This window comes from Melanaphis sacchari, unplaced genomic scaffold (genome assembly GCF_002803265.2).
Source record: "Melanaphis sacchari strain LSU unplaced genomic scaffold, SCAv2.0 Contig87_pilon_pilon, whole genome shotgun sequence".
NCBI classification, from domain to species: domain Eukaryota; kingdom Metazoa; phylum Arthropoda; class Insecta; order Hemiptera; family Aphididae; genus Melanaphis; species Melanaphis sacchari.
This window is the reverse complement of record NW_020271618.1, coordinates 237,790-252,328: the sequence shown is the minus strand read 5'-3', so window position 1 is coordinate 252,328 and position 14,539 is coordinate 237,790. Positions and strand designations below refer to the sequence as shown.

Here is a 14,539-nt window from a genome sequence, read left to right as displayed (position 1 = left end):
TCATTATTGCTGCTGCAGAGTTCAAGTCGGTGTACAAAATAAATCATTTACAATAATTTTATATTATTAATAATATAATAATGTAATAATGTAATAATAATAAAAATAATAATAATAATAATAAATTATTAAGTTGTAGTATGTGGTGGCGGAGATGAATTATTCGTTATTATTTCATTATAAATAGTCATGTCTATACAATTCTAGTATATAAATATATATTATATACTCACATATCTTAATAATACTTACATTGTATACACGCACAAATTAACTATTTTTTTTATTTTTTTACATTATTTTTAAACTTAAATTTCTGGATGTTATTTGAAAACAAATTGAATACACATAAAAATAATTATCTTTAAGGATTATCAGTCTGCTGTTAATCTTATACAATTGGGAGGCAGCTTAAAAAAATATAATTAAAAAAGGGAGATGATTAATAATACAACACACATAATTTGCTAGTATAAATAATTGTTATTGCTTTGGAAAAAGTCAAATTATTGTTATTTATTTGGAAACAAAAAATTGTTGAGGCCCTCCTCCACCTGGTCCTGATGGACCTCCTCCACCACCTCCGCCACGTGTATTGGTGGCATATAATTGTTGTTGGAAATTATGAAATTGCTGGGCATAATTTGGATCTGCTGTAGTTGGACCAATGAATGAATTTGCTGCAGGTGGACCACCTCTAAATCCTACAGGACCACCACCAGGTCCTGGACCTCCTCCACCACCCATTGATGGCGGTAAAGGTTGTGTAGCATCTGGAGGACCTGGTCCACCCATCATTCCTCCGCCTTTATGTTGTTGAGGTGGAGGGCCTCCTGAACCACCTCCCATCATCATCATTTGCTGTTGTTGTGGATGACCTGATGATGGATGATGAAGAGGACCACCACCACCACCAAACATGTTATCTGAAGGCCCACCGTTATAATTATTACCACTCATTCCCATTCCACTGTTACCACTTCCTAGTCGTATCATACCCGCTGAACTACCACGCATCATTCCTCGACTATTATTAGGGCCACCGGGTGGCATTCCGCCCATACCACCTCCTCCTGGAGGACCACCACTACCACACATAATATCATTAATTCCAGCGCCGCCATTACTATTATTGTAACCACCACCACCACCAGAATTTGGAAAATATTGTAAATTGTGAGTAGGTACTTTCCCATCAAGATTAGACAATGGATTTCCACCGTTACCAGGTCCACCAGAAAACCTTTGCAAAAAGTCTAAACCAGGTTGTTGTTGTTGTTGTTGGTTTTGAGGAGGTGGAGGAGCACCTCTAGGACCACCACCTCTAGAATTGTTAGGTAAATATTGTATTGTGTTGGGTGCACTAGGTTTTACCTGTATATTAGCACCACCATTATATAATACTCCAGGACCACCTCCTGCTGGTATCCTAGGCATTAATCTTTGTTGTTGTTGTTGTTGTTGATACTGTTGTTGCTGCATCATTGACGATGATTTTGGTGATAATGGACCACCACTAACACAGGAATTCATCATCATACCACCACTTCTACCTCCACCTATTGGAGGCATTCCCATTGGTAATCCACCTCCTGGTCCCATAGACATTCCACCTCCATTAGGACCTGGAGGTGGTGGTCCTTGTCCAATCCCCGGTCCAGGTCCATACATCATACGACCCCCACTCCCAGGAGGACCACCCATTCCACTGTCATGCATTCCACCACTGCCCATTCCCATTGGACCACACATAGGATCATTATTACTACCCATCATGTGCATAGGTGGACCCCCTCCACCACCAAAAGGTGACATCATTCCACCTCCAGGATGATGATGTCCTGGACCACCAGGATGGTGTAAAGAAGGTACTCCACCACCGTGGTTAACAATCGGAGATGATCCTCCGCCAGCTACGTTATTAGCTAACTGTTGGTTCATTTGAGCCAAAGAAGATATCGGATCGAAATGTTTCATTGGTTGATGTTGTGATGTTTGAAGACCAGCTGCAACAGCAGCTGCTGCGGCTGCAGAAGGATTTAAAGGCATATCACCAGGACGAACGATATTATATGATTTCATATTGGAATCTGTCATTATCATGTCCATATTATTTTGAGATGAAGAAACTCTAAAACAATAAAAATATAATCATGTTAAAATGCTTTACTATAATTATATTATTTATTTAAAGTAATATGGCTATTACTAATCATATAAAATAAAAATAAGCTTAATAAATAAATCATTTCATACTACAAATTCACATACAATTTATAAACATTAAAAACTCATCTAAATTATATTATTCATTATTAAATAGGTACATGGTAAATACAAAATTAAGTAATTATAATAATTAATAACAAATAATGCCCTAGAATTATAATTAAATTTCTTGGTCTTAAATCTCATTGGAAATAAAACATATTTTGGAATAGATTAAATTTTTCAATGAAATTAAAATATTAATAATATTAGTTATTTTTATAATAAAACACGTGTAAAATAATATACAAATACAATTATGGATAAGAAGAAAAATCAATTATAAAATTAGTTAAAATGAATAAAGATTAATAAATGTTCATTTTAGCAAAATTTAAAATTGTTAAAAATGTAATATTGTTAAAAGAATTTTATTATATTCAGTTATTTTATACACTAATTTAATTCAATCAGATTAACTTACGAGGAGGACATTGTTGAAGTAGTCGTAGTAGTAGAGGATGATGAATCTTTTAAACCAGTATTAGGTTGTTTTTGAATGGTAAGTTCTTGACCATCGAATGTATTTAGATACTGAATGTGTTGAGGAGAAGGAACAGGCATTAAATTAGGTTCATCCCCTCTTTTAGATAACTGTTTATTACTATGGCAAAATAGTCCATCTAAAAAGATAATAACAAATAATTAGTAACAAAAAAAATGTTATTTAATTTAAATATATACCAGGAGATTGTTGACCACCACCACCACTAGGTTGACCCGGAGTAGCAATGTTAGATGAGGGTGAAAATTCATTGGACATCGGTCCTTTTTGTTGTTTCATAGATGAACAAGAATTGTGGCCAGGCGACATATGAACTGGTGTACCTGGATTACTGGATTGTAGTCTTGATCCATTGCTACCAGGAGATCGTACAGCAGTAGGACTCATATTCGACGATGGTCGACCACCAGCTGGAGAATTGAGCGCTGAACATGTGCGAGGAGATGGCAACGACAAATTGCTATTTGTTACTCCAGTACCATTGCCAGCTAATGGTGAGTTGGGGCTACAACTTGGTACAGAAACAATAGGAACACTAGCAGATCGAGCTACTGTTTGATGGTAAGAAGGTGGTGGACCACAACGTCCTCCGTCTTTCTTCTTCTCATCTTCATTGCCAAACATTGATTTTGGCCAATCAGATGAACATGATGTTGGTGTTTTAGGTGGCAACAAGAGATCACCTGCAGAACTAGTTACTGCTGCAGCTGTTACAACAGCATCTACATCTAAATCATCATCAATAGATGGCATTAAATCATCCATACCACCACTTCCACTGCAATTATCTAATGGACCTCCAACAGAAGAGGACGACGATGTAACAGGAGGAGGTTGCTGCTGAGAAGGCCCTCCACCACTATTTGAGTTTTCAGGAAATAATACTAATTGAAGTTTCCGTAAAGTTGCTTGTTGTTCTTCACGGTGTTGCCTTTGTTGTGGAGTCAAATTTTCATCAGGTACTTGAACACCTAAAAAAATAAATGAAAATATAAAACATGTATGTTTAAAAAAAAATTGTAAAATAGTACCCAATACTTATTAAAATATATTTATTTTCAATAAGGAAAGCGATCAAATTACTCAAAGCTCATTTGAAAATTTTTTTCATTACTATAAATAAATTGAACATCCTAAAATTTTTTGTGGCTTTAAATTTTTGTAAATCTTTTTGTACTTGGTATTATAAACATAATTGCATTATAAAGGACTTTGAAATTGTTTTGTGGATGTAATGTACGTAGATTTCAATTAAATACTAACCAGTTAATGAATGGTGTGATGTTGCTCCTAGAGATGAGTTTCCACTACCTATAGGATCATCAAAGTCTAACGATGGCATCATAGAGGCTAAAGAATTATGGCCACCTGGGGAGTCACCCGGACCTGAAGGTACTGCTACTGGTGGTCCACCAGATGATGACATAAGACTATCCATTGGAGATGGTTGACATTTATTAGGGCCACCCATTGTCATCATGTCAGACATACCATGGTGGTGAGGAGGCCCACCCATTCCAAGAGAACTTCTATGGTGAAGCGCACCAGAGGGATGATGGGGAGGTGGATGATGAGGATGATGTGGACCACCACCCATCATTGGTCTATGACCACCATCCATCATATTAGATGGGTGATGTGGATTTGGGTGGTGTTGTTGGTGATGTGGGTTGTGATGATCCATTAAATCTAAATCCATACCATTCATAGGTATTCCACCACCACTACCAGGCCCCATAGAACATAAATTTCCTAAAATTGAAAATTTAGAGTTATGTTAATATAAACATTTAAATTAAAATAATTTAAAATAAATACCATGCTGATTCATCATTGAACCAGGGCCAGTTCCCATCATTGATTGATTTGAATTATTGTTGTTCATTAACATTCCAGGACCCATTGATCCACCACCACCATGATTTGACATACCCATAATACCATTATTACCTGGACCACACATTGATCCCATCATATTATGATTTGAAGGATGTTGTAGCTGTTGAGGTCCAGAATCATTGATATTATTTCCCTTAAAGATAAAATAAAAAATAAATGTAATTTTTTTATCTTTAATATTTTTATTCAATAAAATCATATTAAGTGTAAATACAAATAAAATACAATATAACCATTATTTATGTTAATTACAATTCAACAATAATAATACCCTAAAATGAGTTAGTTATACAAGTTATTATAATTTTTTTTTTTTTTTTTATTAAATTAAATGTTGATCATAATAAAACTATAAAACAAGCGATCACTTAACCTTCTATTGCCATATGTAAAGTGTGGACAGTGGATATATTATATAATATTTATTTTATTTTTAGGTGCTATAATTTTTTATGTTATTTTTTCACGCATAATTTATCATTTTTTCAATATTTAATATGTATTTATATTACAAGTACACTTTAAAATATTTAAAACTTAGTCTCAGCATAAAATTTAGTTTCGTATTATTAAATATAATAATGAATAAAAAGTGCCTTGATTTATAAATTATGATATATTTACCAGTTTACCAACTACTTTGTATATTAGTATAAATACAAAAAGGTCTAACATTATTTTTTACAAATATTTAATACGATTCATTCAAAACAATTTGGTAAATGATTTTTTATTAAAACTGTTTTAGCTAAAATATATCAGTCAAAGGTAAAATGATCAAGTGATTAATATCAATAATGTAATACCTAATAATAAAATATATTACTACATAATGTTTTAATGCTATTCTTGCAAAAATATGAAAATAATGCACATTCAGTAGATAATTTTGAATTTTTAGTTTAATCTTTATATTAAATATTATATGCTTAATTATGTTTTTAGATAATTCAATTTTATGTTTTTTTTTTTTTTATTGACATTTATTTATTTATTAAAATAATTAAATAAAAATATAAAAATGAAACGTACTTATCACAGAAATAGTTCAGTTCTGACATTATATAATATAAATTCAAGAATTTACTGATTAGATTATAAAAAGCTCAAGGAGAAAAGGAAAGTAAATCTCAAGGTAGAGTCATTTAGATATTAAGAAATCCAGAAATCCAACAGAAATGTATGGCAAAAATGAATTTGAATTTTCAATATTCCAACATATATAACATGGATCTGGACTAAATGAGAGCAAATTAGCTCATCAAAGAAATCGTAATATAGAACAAGATAAAGAATCTGAAATGTAAATAGTCTGTCAAAAAGTAATTGAAAAGAGTAAATTGTTAAGAGAAAAGTATCCCAAGGATCAAGATCAAAACAGACAGAAAACTTAAAAAAGAATATAAAAATTCCAAATACACTTAAAAAAGAGAAAAAAATGAACTTTATAAATAGTTAATTAGAGAAAGCTGAGAGAAATTAATCACACGGAAATCTTAGGTGTTATTAAATTGATAATTTACATACATAGAGAATGAATTTGTTAAACTATAAATAATAATTTAAAATAATTTAGGATAATTAAAAATATATTTCATGAAATTATTAACAATTTAAAATTAATTATCTTCTAGTATACAATATTTATTGTAAATCAGAAGACAGAAATAAACAACTCAAAATTACTATGGTCATAATTATTTGAACTAAGTCAATGTTCTATTCTAATAAAACAATAATTTTTAAAAAAATCTGATAAAGAAGTGCTCTTTGTAAAATATTTTTAATATTTTATTTTTACAATTTGAACTAAAAATACTTACTTTATGATAGATTTTCTATTTTTAAATAATTATTTGTCAAGCATGAGCAAATTGTTTCATTAGATTTATTTACACAATTAAAAACAAAAATGATTTTTTTTTATAAGAAAATGATAAGTATTGTAGGTTTGCACCTTTAACATTTCTATACTCTTGGAGATTACCTACATTGTCAACTTCCAGATACCCACTGCTTAAAATATTTATTAGTAACATAATGATACATTCATATTTTTATTGATATAAATAAACTAAAATATTGCATATAAATTAGAAATGCATTATTAAAACTATACCTGATGATGATTCCACATTGGCATTCTTGCTCCTGGTTGTTGTTGCATCATAGGATTTTCCATTGAGGAACCTGATGGACTATTGCTATTTTTCATTGTTCTTGAATAAGGTGTACTACCACCATACTTTGGTTGTCCGCCATGAGGATTCATACCTTTGTTAAGTTGTTGTTGATGTTTCATTTGTTGTTGGGATGCAACCACATTATTCATCCATTGTCCGGGATTTTGTCTATTAAACTGGTTTACTTTTAATGGATGTTTCTATAAAAATTAAAAATGTATTAAATTTTATTTTTATATAATTAGGCGTTAATATGATGAATATTTAAAAATATTTTGCCATACTTCTAGGAATTTTTTTGTTCGTGGTTGAGCACAATGATAAGCTATAATAGTAGGATATTGGCCAGCCAATACAGATTCAGCTGATTTATTTGCTAAGCTTGTGGAAAATACAAAAATCTGACTTTGTTGTTGCATATACTGTTGTTGTTGGGCATCCATATTTCCACTAGTTGTATTTGATTGTTTGTTGCCTGCAGTATTTGGGCCTAAAACATTACTCATTAATGGTTGTACACCACCAGAACCATCAATTAAGTCTGATGGCCCTCCACTTCCACTATTCATTGAAGATAGTACAACTCGATCGCACGATTCTAAAAAAATATGGTTTAATATTTTAAATTAAATTAAATAATAAAATTCATACCAAAGTCAGATTCAACAGTAGTTGTGGTTGTACTTGTAGTATTGTTATCTTCTACTTTAATGCCACTGTTATTACTGTTATCTTCATGCTTAACTGAAGAATCCAAATAATAATTTTAGTACTGACTTTTTTTTTTTTTCAAGAAAATAATCTAGAATTATAACTCACTTTGACTAAGACAAATATCATTTGACATTAATTGTTGTTTTTGGTCAGTGTTAGAAGCACCTGGAGAAGTATTGCTACTAGCATTTCCACCAACGCCACTTTTATTATCACCTACATCCCCACCAGCATTATCTATTAAAGCTGTCATATCAGATTCGGTTTTGATAATTCTGTCCAAATCGTGATGAAGTTCACCACTATTATTATCTGGTGTTTTGATCATTTGGTTATCATCCCCAGCACTAGGGTCCCCTTCACTACTAAACGATGAAGACTTTGTTTCAATGTATTGCTTCTCCTTGATCATCACACGCGTAAGCTAGTGATTATAATTTTTGTGGAGCTGTTTAAAAAAAATAATTAAATTAATTAACTAATAGTAAAAACCAATACTATGTATGATATGTAAATGATTTAATATATCGATTAATTTTATTTAGCATCATAACTAGTGAAGTATAATTTTAAAGCCACATCCATTAAAATAGATTTGTATTTTTAACTGAATCATATATCGTGAAAGAACTGATTTTATTGAACAATTTTTTAAATGCATATTTTGTTATTTATATTACACATTTTGTTGTTTTTGAGCATTTATATATTATATCATATATTATTATGTGTACACAGAATATATCACCAATCTCTTAAGCTTATCTTAGACGACACTTAACACCACCATAAATCACAATTTATATAATTTACTATGAAGTCATGAACATATTAAAATAATTGATAAGACAAAATATGTTTTAAGAACTTAATATACCATTTATATATATATATTACATTTTATAGTTAAAGTAAAGATAATAAGGCTTAACTTTTTATGTGATAATTTATTTATTTTGAGTTTAATGATACATATTTTATTCATTCCTGGTTCTTACAATATCTCTAAAAATATGTTTAAAAAATTACAATAAAAATTATTTATAAAATTGAAAAAAGCAAACAGTATTAAATAGGTTAACACATATAATAGAACTATACATGAAGGTAATAAATATTTAAGCAATTAAACAAACTGACATGTGCCAGGGCTAATTGAAACAAAATTATGATGAATCACTAAATTTTTATTTAAAAGCACAAATCAAAAAGTGTATTATTACAAAAAAAAAATTAAGGAATATTCTGATTACTATACTTATTAGTATACTAGGTATAGCTTATAATCAGCCAATAATAATAATAATAATAATAATTAAGTATACAGATTAAAAATTATTATGGTTTAAATTTTATTGCAATTCCAACATTTTAGCATTGTGATTTATTACTTTATAAAAAGTTAAAAATATTTTGTAAAAAGAAAGATTAAATTAATTAGCTATTTTTTTATTTTTTTTTTCTTGTAAGTAGCTGTTTAAAATAATAATTTTTAAAATAGTTAAGTACATGTAATATGTTTTAAAGGTTCAGTTTTAATTGTTATTAAATGAATAAGCCAGCATTATTCTATTTATTCTATTTATGCTCAATTTCAATGCAAATAGAACAAGGTACAGAATTTAAATTACTTTGATCTCCCACACATTGTAAATAGGTACCAGATGTAAAATAACAAATAAAATAAAAATCATACACTTATTATGTTGAATTTTAAATTAAATTAGATACCTACCTAGAATAAATTTTATTTAAAGATAAAATAATAAATTATTTCTGTTACATTTTAACATACAGCTAAGGACAAACATTTATGTTATACCTACTTGTAAGTATTGCTTGTACTATTAATTATGGCTATCTTGTGATACGCGCTCTACTATGCGATTTTTATCTTTATTATGGTAACTTAATGGTTATTATTTACAAAGATAAGCATTCTCTTTCCCTGCATTCTATAATTTTTTTATCACATATTTAGTCATTGGGAGAGAATACTTGAATTCACAACTGCTTTCTATATTACTAGCACAATTTTTTCTCATTTGTGAGGGATAAGGCCTAAATATTTTCATATTTATTTACTTTATTTATTATGATAGTTTATAGAAATACAATATTTTGTTTTCAAAATTATTTTAATATTTATAAATATTAATGGTAATGAAACGAATAATTAAGACCACAGATAATGTCGATAATATGTAATAATTTTTAATAATATATTACTTATTTATAAGAATTTCTGTTTGTCATTCAAACGAATTTTACATTATCCACTTATTATAAGAACATATTGTCTAAAATCTAAATACAGTCGTTAAATCATGGTAGAGGGCATACTGCAGTAGAAATTTTGCCAGTAGAGCTTATACAACAAAATAACTGATTATGTTTGGTAAACATTTTGATAAGCTATTTGCAGTGTTCAGCATGATTATTGATTTACCATATTTCATTTAAACCGTTATTATTTTGATATACTTAAAATATTTTACCAATCTTAAATACCTAAGAGTAATTTAGTCATTTTTGAGAATAAAACTGGGAATCAACAATTATACTTTGAAAAATTTAATAGTTTATATTTAAATTACATTCATAGTAAAATTTAATGTTTTTAAGTTTCACAATAATAAATAAATATTTTTTTAACTAATACATTTTTATTTAAAAATATACAATTGGTTAATATACATTTTATTATACAGTGATTCTTTTATTTAACAACACGCATAACTTTAAAATCAATTAATGTTTTTGAAAATATTTTTCATACATAATTTCCAATTAAAATAAAACAACATTAAAAATAAATAATAATTTTATTGTTATATTTTTTAAATGACAACATATATTTTTAACTTCATATTCTGAGTATTTAAATACATAAAAATTGAAACTCGGAAAGTAGGTTATGAGTGATAAGTGAAGCAAGGGCTTTTGAGCAATAAAAAAAAATCATCAAATATTCAATTAAGAATATACACTAATTAATGCACCAATTCAATAAAAATATGCAGTTAAATATGCCCTAACAAAAAATTACTTTCCCATATTACACTAAAAAATTACATTTTTACTTTAAATATTTTACTTTATTAAATTTTTAAATATATTATATTTATAGTACTTAAGATGAAGTCGCACTCGCATGTGTTTTCTCCGTCTTACACATGTATGACATAGTAAATTTTTGTTCACTAGTTTTAATGTGTTATTAGTTTTGATATTAATATTTTTTATACTCATAACTTAAGACCGGATTTATATACTCTTAAAATACCTTAAATATAATGCTGATATTCTCTAAAAAAACCTTCAAATATTTTCATTATATTCTCATAAAAATCTTAAAAACATGCATAAATATTCGAAAATATGCAAAAATAATCAACAAACATCAATATATGCGCTAATATGCATTTTTACAATTTTTTTTTTACATTTTTTTAAACTTGAGGTAGGTATTTGCGTGTTAAAATGGAATACTACTGTACATCAGTAAGTGTAGGAATATTGTAAAAATATAACAGTATAGTCTATATAGTATTAAAATTTAAATACAATATTCTTTTAGTATAGTTTAATTAAATGTTGTATTAAACACTATAGTCATAATATGAAAAAATAACAAATATAAAACATACCTAATAAGTTTTTAAAATTGACTGACTTTTTTAATTTATTCATTTTAATGTTCATATAAAATTACTAATTACAAGAGTTATAAATAGAAAAGAGTAAAACAAAATTTGGATGTTTGAATATTTGATAAACGTATACGTTGATCTTACCAGTATGATGAAATCAACTACCAGAATTGCAGATCAGCCACCATATTTAGTGAACGGTACGGTGATTTATGATTAAGTGCTGTCATAAGTTGGATGTTTTTTTTTTTATCACAATGATTTTCAGGGTAAAATAAATAATAAATAATTGTAATAAAATATTTTTTTCACACAATTTATAAAATATTCTAAAATATGCAACTTAATTGTATGCTTAACAAGTTCACAATGTGTTTGTAAATTTTTAAATTTTTGGGTATCACTCAAAATGCAATGGATAAATATGTTCATACGCACCTAACCACAATACAAATAAGAATGTGCCTTTTGACGGGTTAATTTTAAATTAAATTTCTTTTGACTTACTAAAAAAGTCTATTATTTTTAATTTCATATACCTACCTAAATATTTTTTGTTAATTTTAGTTTATATGTTTGGTAGAATATTTTTGGTAAGTTTATAATATGTATATTATAACAAGTATGTTACTTTAATAAGTTTATTTTAAAGTATAGGTTATTTTGACTAATATAACCATAAATAATAGTAAATCTAAGATTATGAACCTACAAACATATTATTATTTAAATAATATTACCTATTGGTTATGTTTATAAATTAATTTATTATTAGATACTAAATTGAGGTTTTTTAATAATACTCAATTTTGGATTAATGAAACTGCTCCGAGATCTAAAACGGAAAAATATACTATGAAACTGTTTTAAAATAATGGAATTTTACACATACCTAGATAAAAAGTGTAGCAATAATCACGGGAATAATCATGATGTAAAGTTATAGGTTTATTTCTGTTTAATTTAAGCAAAAAAAAAATAAAAGAGTAAAATTGTTATGTAATTGAAATATAACATAATATAATTTATTGGTAAAAAAATTAAATATTCACAGTCAAAGTTGGTTTATAGGTAACAGCTAACATCTACAAAATTATTTAAAAAAGTCTAATCATGCCTATAATATTATAATAGATTTAGTAGAAAAAATTAAATAGTAAATATTAAAAGAGAATGGTTTAGTCCTGGATAACCCATATCACAAGTAGTCTAAGACTATGGTAATTAATAATGGTATCAGAGATAACTGATGAGATAATCAATAAGCACTGAATACATTTTAAAAGTCATCAAAATGCAATCACTAAGTATTACTATCTGTTAAAATATTAAGATATATTATTATAATACTGTAATTAGGTAAACACATTAAGATAAAATATGAAAAGTATACTACCTAATCAAAAATAAAATTAATGTTTTAACTGGACTTTAACCTTTGTTCTTAGCAATTCTACAAAATAATTTTTACAGGAAAAAAATATTATCAAGCTTAGTACAGTTGTTATAAAAACAACTTCGAAATGATTGCATGAATAATAATACGCACACCTATAAAGTTTATATAGAGAATTTTTTTTTTTTATCATTAGATACAATTATAGGTAGGTACAATGAAGTACATAAATTTCAGTAGTCTAAAACTATACAGTGGTCTAAATCATTTCTTGAATCACTTTAACTTCTCTTTAGAGTGGCTAACAATAAGTAGGTATAAATAAGTAGAATAAGATCTATCAGAGGCTTTAGATTCAACGTTGTTAAAAAGTGAATACAACACGGGCAACACATACCTACAACACACAGAAATAGATATGGAACAAGTGAATAATTTTACGACTAACATTGGTCAACGTTATCAAACAATATCGATTTGGAATGGACATAAGACATTTAAAAAAAAAACGGTGAACAATGGTTCGAATGTGTTCAACACAACGCTAATTGCAATACACGGCACGCCGTAACAAGATATTGACGTGACATAATGTTATTATGGATGAATGTTAAGACTCACGCGGACCAACTATAATCACTGCGGTGTACAGTCGGCGGCACTAGACGAAAGTATGCGGAGCCACCGTGTGTTATGGGACGGTTCTGCGTTTGTTTCGGCCATTTCCATCGCCATCGCCAGCGTCGTCCGATTGCAGTTGGGCCGTCTCTCGAGGCATGGTCTTCACGGCCCGCCGACTTTGAACGCACACGACACGACCATTGGCAATACGGAGAAACCGGGCTGGATCGACAGACTAGCTACTATCACCTTACTGTCAGACGTGGGCTACGGTCGTCGAGCACTGAAGCGGCCAAGGCGGTGTGAGCCGGCGACTACAGCGTCGGCATGTTGCCGCGAAACGTTCGTTCGGTGCACACGGAGGTCGGTGCGACGGCCGACAACAAACGGCGATGTCGGGGCTCGCGCGCGCGCGCACGTTCGTTCGCGCTCCGTTACGGCGAGAGAGACTGGCCGAGAACGCGCGATAACGCGTACCGACGGCGAAAAACGGTGGTGTGCGTTTCGCGGACGACGACGACGACGACGGTTAGTACACGGTCTGTTCGTTGCCCGACGCCGAAAATTACGAGACCGACAACGGTTGCGAAACACAATTTTACCGGACGAAATGGCACTGATTCGACGGCGCGGTATGCTGGTTGGTTGATGTCGCTGGTGACAATAATAAAACCCAATGTTGAATACACACACACACACACACGCACGCGCTCGGACACACACGCGCACGACGCACACGGACGCGCGAGCACAAGCACACGCACGCGCGGCTGCTCTCGCGCACACGGACGCACGCACACGCGCGCACGCGATAATAACACGCGCCGGCACGGTGACTACAATAGCGGTGGTGAGGCGACGGGTCGGTCGGTCGGTCGGTCGGCGATCGGCGATGGGTGAGAGCGGTGCCGGACGATCGGTTGTCTGCGGCGCGGAGGGGCGGGGTAGAGGATAAATAAATAAAAACACGGATACGGCGACGGCGCATCGGCCATTTTGACGGTAACCCAGCGCGTGGAGGCGAAAACGGCGCGCCGCCGTACGCGGTGTGCGTATTCGTTACCGTTCGTGGAGGTACGCTGTACTCTGCGACCGCCGCCGCCGTATCGCGTTCTGCGCGATGGCAATCAACGATGCGATGTTCAAAACCGCGAAACGATAATATTGTATTTTGATTAAACGATATCATTATTGTTATTGGTTTTATGTTTTAAATTTCGTTCAGGTACATTATTTATTGTTTAAAATCTCCGAATAAAAAATAAATTAATAATATTAATATTAATCCTTCGTGCGGCCG

General features: G+C 30.5%; 1 protein-coding gene across 3 annotated transcripts; it reads right to left on the bottom strand.

Annotated features, from left to right (window-relative positions):
• Window positions 1-294: 294 nt before the first annotated feature.
• On the bottom strand, window positions 295-13,954 carry LOC112602378 (protein BCL9 homolog). 3 transcript variants are annotated; one of them, XM_025350420.1, is made up of 10 exons: window positions 13,240-13,954; window positions 7,675-8,017; window positions 7,507-7,599; window positions 7,140-7,453; window positions 6,792-7,055; window positions 4,592-4,805; window positions 4,037-4,525; window positions 2,953-3,744; window positions 2,693-2,891; window positions 517-2,131 (listed from the first exon to the last, which is right to left on the bottom strand). In XM_025350420.1, exons 2-10 carry the CDS (start codon window positions 7,979-7,981, stop codon window positions 517-519), a joined length of 4,287 nt encoding a protein of 1,428 aa, XP_025206205.1. In that variant the 5' UTR covers window positions 7,982-8,017; window positions 13,240-13,954. The 3 variants fall into 3 exon arrangements, with proteins under 3 accessions (XP_025206207.1, XP_025206206.1, XP_025206205.1); XM_025350422.1 differs by lacking the exon at window positions 4,037-4,525 and having other exon boundaries at window positions 295-2,131; XM_025350421.1 differs by lacking the exon at window positions 13,240-13,954 and having other exon boundaries at window positions 295-2,131; window positions 7,675-7,981.
• Window positions 13,955-14,539: the final 585 nt, after the last annotated feature.